The 7,966-nt window shown below is 40.9% G+C and overlaps 1 protein-coding gene and 1 non-coding gene across 2 annotated transcripts; both read right to left on the bottom strand.

Moving 5' to 3' along the window:
* Positions 1-768: 768 nt before the first annotated feature.
* On the bottom strand, positions 769-7,134 carry ankrd16 (ankyrin repeat domain 16). The gene is made up of 7 exons (XM_069670983.1): positions 6,699-7,134; positions 5,155-5,375; positions 4,879-4,921; positions 3,294-3,402; positions 3,039-3,200; positions 2,863-2,941; positions 769-991 (listed from the first exon to the last, which is right to left on the bottom strand). The coding sequence occupies exons 1-7, from the start codon at positions 7,034-7,036 to the stop codon at positions 828-830; spliced, it is 1,116 nt and encodes a 371-aa protein (XP_069527084.1). The 5' UTR covers positions 7,037-7,134; the 3' UTR covers positions 769-827.
* On the bottom strand, positions 6,502-6,589 carry trnay-gua (transfer RNA tyrosine (anticodon GUA)). The gene is given in 2 exon segments: positions 6,502-6,537; positions 6,553-6,589. It is a non-coding gene; the product is annotated as a tRNA-Tyr (tRNA).
* Positions 7,135-7,966: the final 832 nt, after the last annotated feature.

Raw genomic sequence — 7,966 nt, 5'->3', positions numbered from 1 at the left:
ATGACTGTATATAAAGATGGTCAACGCGTCTCCACCTCATTGTACAAAAGTGAATCCAAAATCCCCCCGGAGCGGGTGCTGCCATCTTTTTCATTTGTATCCGGAGTGTGCACAGGAAAGCTCGGCGGGTGGAGCCGCAGTATTGGCGTCCCACCCCTTCCTCTACCCAAAACACACCTTTACCTTGTGGCCTTGCCGTGTTGGAGCCCTCAGGTGGGCTCAGTCTGCAGCAGAACAGCTTCTTGTGTTGGTCTGAAGCAGATATTCACGCTTATGGAAAGTTCAATGACTGTCGTGTTAGTCTTAGTTACGTCTCCTCTTGCCGTTTCTCCTCTACTCTGCTACTCGGGAACAGAACGCTGCAGGATCAATCATGAGGCCACACCCCCTTTTTACAGCATCAAATAACTAATTAAAAGTAAACTTGTGATAAAAATGAACACTTGGACATAAATCAGCATGATGAGAACTAACTATAATGACAGAAACCATGTTTGAGAAAAATGTATTTGACGTGTATTTCGATTTTATAGTTTGACTCATGTCCCATCTGTTAACATGGAGGAGGCGGGCTTTATGACCTATACTGCAGGCAGTCAGCAGGGGGCGCTAGAGAGGGTTTATCTTCACTTTGAGGAGCTGTCATGTGTTTGGTACACTGTTTTAAGGTTTGAGAACCTTTAAACTTCAGTAATTTTCATTCAAGAAAAAAAACCACAATGAAAGTGAAGATTTATTGTAATCCAGACAACCCAAACTGTTTGCCTTCAACCACATTAAATTTAGATATCTTGTCTTGTCTGTGCTCTGTATTACTTTGGGAGAATTTACGATGTGTCATGTAGACCAGATTCAAACACTCGCACTACATCTGGTTTCCTGGCGAACTGCCGTGCGGTTGTGCCGGACGCGTCCCCTGAGTCTCTGAGTCCGAGCTGCAGGAGCGCCCTGGCTGCGTCTGCGTGCTGCCCGATGGCGGCCATATGAAGAGCTGCAAGGAGAAGAGACAATAAGAGGGGACATAATGGGATGTTTTATCCCATCGACAAAGGTTAACTGAAGTTTCCAGATTGCCGTCCTGACTTCCAGGCAGCCAGTGGTTTCTATTCATAACAGTCCTTTATGTGAACCCCCATTTTATGTGAGCATTTTAAAAGCTACTCTTAAGCTGCTCCATGTGTAAATAACACATGATGCAACATTTAACAGCCCTTCTTTATTTTTATGAATGGGTAAGATTGTAAAAATGAATTGCCCTCTGGGACTAATAAAGTATTCTGAATCTGAATAATCAGACTTCAATTATTTTCATTGGGTAATGCAGCAGAGAGGACAAACTGAGAGGTTCTTGCTGGTGCATTCAAGTGCTGCTACGACGTTTCCAAATCCAAAACTATAATAAACTTTTTAATAGGCTGCACATTTATTCAATTGTTCTCTGGATTTTATTTTAATGTTCATTTTAATGTTGAGCAGATGACTCTAAAATCTTTTTAATTGCACGTAAAATTGTGAGCCACAACAAATCAACCTGCTTTTAGCGTGTTGACAGTGATGGATTATACATCAGTATACTGTACATCACAGTTAAACATCATGGCTGGTTTATAATAGAAATAATCTGTAAAAAGAAATGTGAAAAAGTCCCATTTATTTCATATTTCCTCCCCAAGCTTATCACCAACTTACCCATGACATGCATTGTTGTTTAAGGCCTTTAAAAAACCTTTTTTTCTCTGAGGTCATGCATGAACTTTTTCTCTTAAACGGCTTGTGTTTGATCGAAGTCACACAGTTACACAACAAAACTAACCGATCGAGGCAGCAGTAGATCAGAAAGTCCCATGTTATGCTTTTTAAAATGATGTTTTTATTAATGGAGTCTGGTGGCTTTCAAGGGAGTGATGTAACAGCTTATTCTGGTTACAAAAAAAGATCTTACTCTTTAACATAAAAGTCTATCTCTATAGGGGACGGTTAGGGTTTGTCCTGTATAAAGTGTCGAGGGTTCATAGCACGATCAACTATCTCACTACTGGGAGAGTTGGGAGGGTGTGGACAGAGTCAGCGAAAGATAGTAAAGGAGATGTCAGAAGAAGCAAGTCAGCGGATTTGGATGAGGGGAAATAATGCCAGTTGGGGACCAAAACAAAGGTAATACTAATCCTTTATTCTATGCAGTTACTTTTTCACGTATAACGTTGGCACCAGGAATAGTTGCATTTTTTACATGAGGATTTGACAGCATGATGATTCGGTGGGCGGTGAGAGCTAGCATGGAGGGGGGTGGCTCTGGGACGCCAGAGCTACCTGTTGAGCCTCACCGAGGTAACGCGGGCCTAACTTAACGAAACACCGGTGAAGGGGGTTGATGTGGTTGTTGATGTGCTGGCTCTCGCTGCTCATCTATCTACAAGTTTGAGTTGTGGGGGCCGTTAGGAGCCATGTGGTAGGGTAGGTGGTGTTAGCGTTGTCAATACCTGGAGCTCGCATGGCAGAGTATGGGTCTCTTGAAGGTGGCAATGCAGCTTGGGTTGTGGTGACCACTAAGGGTCATGTGGTAGCTTATCTAACTTATAAGTATTGGGATGAGGGCGCAATGGGAGGGGTTTCTTCACTGAACGCTTATCATGATGGAATCTGGTGTTTAGATCAAAAACTCTCTCTGTAATGTTTTCAGACAATTGGAATATGGGATGCTTTTCCCCCCAGGATTATGTTGCAGTCATTACAGCCTGTTTTGACGGCTGCAGGCTGAAGCAATCTACTGGAGCAGTTCCAAAACTTTTTGTAACCCCATAATTTGTAAACATATGGCTCAGGTTAAAAAAAAAAATGCTTTAAAGCTGACCCAAGCCTTACCTGTTCTTCCCTTGTTGTCACGAATATGAAGATCTGCCCCCAAATCCAGCAGTGTTTTTATGGCAGACGTGTGGCCCTCCTGGAAAACACAGATCCAAAGAGGTAAGGAGAGATTTTTTTGCACATTGCAAGCATCTCGTGTATCAATACCTCTGGTTGGCAATCACTGATCTCACCTTTGCAGCGTAATGCAGAGCCGTTAGCTGGATTTTCGTCGCCCTCTGATTCACGTCTACTTTCAGGTCCCGCACCACGAACCGTAGCGCCTCCTCCTGGCCGGTGACAGCGACCTGGTGCAGCGGCTGAGCCCCGAGTACATCAGCTGCTGTAGGAGACGCCTACAGTACACAAACAAGTCAGGACTTCAGATTAGCTACACAAAGATATCTTAATGTAAGCACAAATAGGTGAATTAAATCGCCTTTGTCTACCTGGTGCTTCTCTAAAAGCAGCCTGGCCACAGAAATGTGTCCGTTCCTGACGGCGTCCATGAAAGGAGTCACTCCACAGCTGTCAGGGCTGTCTGCAGTGTAGCCACATCTGCAAGGACACACAGAGAGGCAGTCAAGTGTTTTATATCTCCCAGAACAAGTCAGAAAAACAAGAGAATTTTTCGAGGGCTGAAATCATTCTGTGAGTCTACAAACAGAATTACAGTTATTTGTGTCTCAAGTGGATGGATGACTTAAATGTTAGATTATTGAGCTTTAAAAACACTTTTTCTCCTTTTTATAATAGCCAGGTGACAACAAACATGAATCCCGATGAATGCCATACCCCTTTCCCACCTAAATTAGCAGGTTGACGCAGGTTTTTCAGACCCTAGAAGACCCGCTAATAAATGGCGATTGTCTATTTTCCCCATTGCCAGTGGAGTATACTCCTGTCGGTCTCTTTTCTGATGCGTCACCGTCTGACCGACGGAAACAGGCTTAGTAAACAGTGAAGATGTTACGGTGGTCTTTAATGTATCTATTACTCATGCAGTCTGTTTATCAAACTCAGCGCCGACAAATTTGAAACGATGTTCAAGCGCTACTTGGACGGGGACGGGCTGAATTTGTAGCTGTGTGCGTCATAGCATCATGCCGGAAAGGGGGCGGAGATTAGCGTGTCTACCAGAGTTTTGTGTTCCCATCGATGGGAACTATTAGTGTAACATGAGCGCCCTCTGCTGGAGCCCCTGCAGACATGAAGGATGCGCCACATGTTGTGTAATAACCTCTGCTAAAATACATCAAAATGAGTTTGTTTTCTGGGTTAAAGAGTTCTTTATCCATTTGGTGTGTTTGAGAGAATCTTTTGTGATGATACTAATTTGCTGTAGAGTCATTTCAGCTCACCACGTTACTATGCTTTGCTAGCTAAATTGTAGCTTTATCATTTAACTCCGAGGTGTAGTTCACTTACCCACAGTTTGCTAAATTATTTTGTCCTGTGTCTAAGCATTCTTTGGAGCATATAACTACAACGGTGGCTGTGAGACCCCTTAATATGTTTCTGTTGTTATCAGAATATTAAACGGGTGTTGGAGCCAAAGGTGAATGTTTATATCTGCTTCATCACGCAGCGCAAGACAGAGTACACAACTGCTACACGAACACGTTATTATCTTGTGCGCACAAGATAAAAATGAGCACCTTCTGGGACTTCAGGGGCTCCGTACCTTTTTAATGTTTAAAAATTTCACAGCCTGCCATGAATCCACTCCACTTGTTCCACAGCTGTACAGATGGTGGCAGTACTGCACCTCTAAGCTGGTCAGCTCAACAAACGCTTGCAGAGGAATAAATCCACTTTATCTTTTGTTTAGTTTTTCAGTTAGTAAAGGCTAGTCACAAGTGCGTTTAAGACAGTTGCAAAACCAGGGATCAAACCAGCGACCTCTGGGTCAAAATTATTGTCATACTTGTGAGTCTTAACAGGTGCATTTATCATGTTAGGGCTGAAGTTTTGAGGAAAAGGATGCAAATGCTTAAAGTCACAAAAGTTGAGTCTCCATGTGAGTCTACCTACCTCTCCAGCAATATCCGAACAACCTCCTCACAGCCGTGCATCGCTGAATAAGGAAGAGGAAGAGTACAGTAAGTTATAATCTGAACATAAATGCAAAAAGGTCTCCCACATAACAGATACTACTTTTGTCCTTCAGTGATCAACACAAACAGAATCCCACGTACTTAAACGTTACAGACTCAAGGGGAAGTATTCTTTTAAACCAGCCTCAAGTCAGGACATTGTTTGTGTCAGGTGTAGCCATAACAGGAAACAGTCATTCTGAGGACACTTTACCTGCAGTGTGCAGCGGCGTCCTGCGCGTCTTGCTCTCCGTCCTCCAGACGTCCGGGGCGATCAGAAGCAGGTGCTGTACGACCAGAGGATCGCCCTCCCTGCAGGCGATGTGGAACGAGGTCCAGCCGTCCTTGTTCCTCAGTGCAGGGTCGGCGCCGTGGCAGAGCAGCTCCTGGATCACATCGAGGTTCCTCCGAGTGCAGGCCATCATCAGGGGAGTCCTGACAGACAAGAGGAAACACTGACACCAACTCCAACCAAGTGACATCTACTGAAATCGGCAGTCACATTTAGTTTTTAAAACAATACACAGTGGTATTAGTTTATCTCCCAGATAATAGATCTTGCAAATATAGTTAGAATAAAAGAATAAGAGTGAAACGAATAGATTGTTTTGATAATTATAAGTTGATTATTATTTTCTTGTTTAATCAATTACTTATTTGATCTTTTAAGTTTCAATAACCATAAATACAGTATATTTAGTTACAATCATAATAGGGGAAGTAAGTGAAAAATATACACATTATAGAAGCTGGTAAAAGAGAAATTTGACTAAAATCAAAATATTTGTCATTAATTTAACATATGACAACTGATCTATGTGATTAATTGCTAATCTAATCTCTAATATAAAACAGATGCATAGATCAGATAAAACATTTACTTGACTTTTCAAGGGGAAATAGAGTATATATGATAAACCTGTCAATTACAACAAAATATTATCAATAGCTGCTAGTAAAAGGTTTTATTATTATCATTATTAAATTCGATTGGATAGGTGTTTGATATTTAACCTTTTAACTCTATATTACATGTTTATGCATTTTATGTTTATTTTGTCGGGGCTTGGTTATTGATTACATAGTTTGGTGGAGTTTATTTCAGAGGATCAAAAATTGGCCAATCATGACCTTACACTGTAACTGTCTTATCAGATACACGGCAAAAAACAATAAAATAGAATCAAAATACACAACTACACGAAACATTAAATATTATAAGTATCATTAAAATAATAAATAAAATGTTTATAATGTAGCAAATAAATGTGAATTATAAAGGATTTACTAAGCATACAATTTAAATAACCGGAAAGGAAACGGTCAAAACTTTTTTTACGGATAAGTGCAAGGATGGGTTTTTATTTAGATCAAGAGAGTGTTAAAAGGCTTTTGTACATTTTGGGTTTCTGAAACATGGCCAGGGATTTATTTTTAAGGAAAAGAGACGCGTATCTCCGTGAATTAAATGTAACCATAAACGAGTGGCAAAAACTGAGATAATCGTTTTTATATATATATATATGATTTAGCTCAATTCTTTAGTAAATCAAAAAATTGCTCCTTCGAGCCGGATTCGAACCAGCGACCTAAGGATTTCAGCATGAAGCCACTACAGTCCTCCGCTCTACCAACTGAGCTATCGAAGGGAGCGTATCCTGTAAACACTGCAGTTCCTTCTTAAAGCCAGTAGGGGGCGCTATATGAATACAGGATACGTTTGAATAAATAAAGGTAGGTTCAAAGGACCCCACTCACCAATCAGCCTTCTTGAGACTGTCCACTTTGGCTCCTTCCCGCAGCAGGTAGCTAACACACGCCTGGTGGCTCATGGACGCAGCTTCGTGCAGCGGCCTCTTGTAGTCACTGTTGTACGCCTCCACATCCATGCCTACCTGTTTTATTAGATACTCCACAATGTCCAGGTGTCCGTGTCTGGCAGCGTAGTGCAGCAGTGTGTCCCCTGACCGGCCAAAATGTTTGCTGCACGCAATTTGAACCGCTGCCGGGCCGCCTAATGTGATATGTTCCTTCAGAGAGCTTAAGTGTCCGTCCTGAGTGAGCTTCACGAGCAGCTTTAAAGTGTTCTCGTCCATGCTTGTGAAGTTAAGAGGCTGCTGCAGAAACACAAAGTCACTTACAGGTGAAAAACAGAGAAAATAGTTACGAAGAGCTGCTTGACGCCATGCAGAGCAGTGTTTACCTGTTCATTTCACAGAGGAGCGAAAATAGTTGGCCAACCATGACCTTACACTGTAATTATTTTAAAATAATTAAACTCAATAAAAATGCAAACCCTGTTAAATATTCTAATAATTATTACTCGTAGTAGTACAATAATTTATTTTAGTATTTTAAAAGATATACATATTTATATTAATAATAAATATAGAAAATACATGTGAATTACAAATGATTTACTAAGCATAAGCCTTAATTAAATAACTGTTTAATAAAATCTTGACTAACGAATGACTACCACCAAATATGATTCAATTGCTGTATTATTATATAATAGCCTAAACTTTTTACATTTACTACCTGAAAGTATATAACTTAAGGATAGCATTAATTGTTTATCACTGATTTGATTATTGTTTTGAATAATTCAAACGCTTTTAATGGCCATTAAATAAGTTGTGAATCTGTTTCATTTACAGGTATAACTGAGATAATCTAATCTCAGAACTGTGACCACCAACCTGTTGAAGAAGGGATCAGCTTTGGTTGTCCTTTCCGGAAGAGCGGCACAATTGGCATTGTGGGAAATGGAGTTTATGTGACAATATACGATTTTGCCCGCAAGAAGACCGCCAAACTGCTTTTAATCGGTTATTTCTTCCAGGATATAAACTTCTAAGTTATGCTCCCAGTAAAAGGACAATAAATACAACCATGTGTATCTGTTAGTATATGCATTTTCACGTCAAAATTGTTAGTCAGCGTAATTTGCAGCGGCTGAAAGTCATGTTTTATCACTGTGACTAAAGTAACAAGCCCGTACCGGGCAGTGCTTTTCACAAGAA

The sequence above is a fragment of the Semicossyphus pulcher genome, unplaced genomic scaffold (genome assembly GCF_022749685.1).
Source record: "Semicossyphus pulcher isolate SPU_LCO1_2020_fin unplaced genomic scaffold, fSemPul1.0.p SCAF_20, whole genome shotgun sequence".
Classification (NCBI taxonomy): Eukaryota; Metazoa; Chordata; class Actinopteri; order Labriformes; family Labridae; genus Semicossyphus; species Semicossyphus pulcher.
The sequence above is the reverse complement of the archived record's forward strand: the minus strand, read 5'-3'. Positions and strand labels throughout refer to the sequence as shown.

Coding starts and splice junctions, on each gene's coding strand:
- ankrd16 (XM_069670983.1), bottom strand. CDS start 7,036: ATGGACGAGAACACTTTAAAGCTGCTCGTGAAGCTCACTCAGGACGGA. Junction 3,201..3,293: donor TGCTTTTAGAGAAGCACCAG/GTAGACAAAGGC, acceptor TGTGTACTGTAG/GCGTCTCCTACAGCAGCTGA. Junction 992..2,862: donor TGACAACAAGGGAAGAACAG/GTAAGGCTTGGG, acceptor TTCTCCTTGCAG/CTCTTCATATGGCCGCCATC.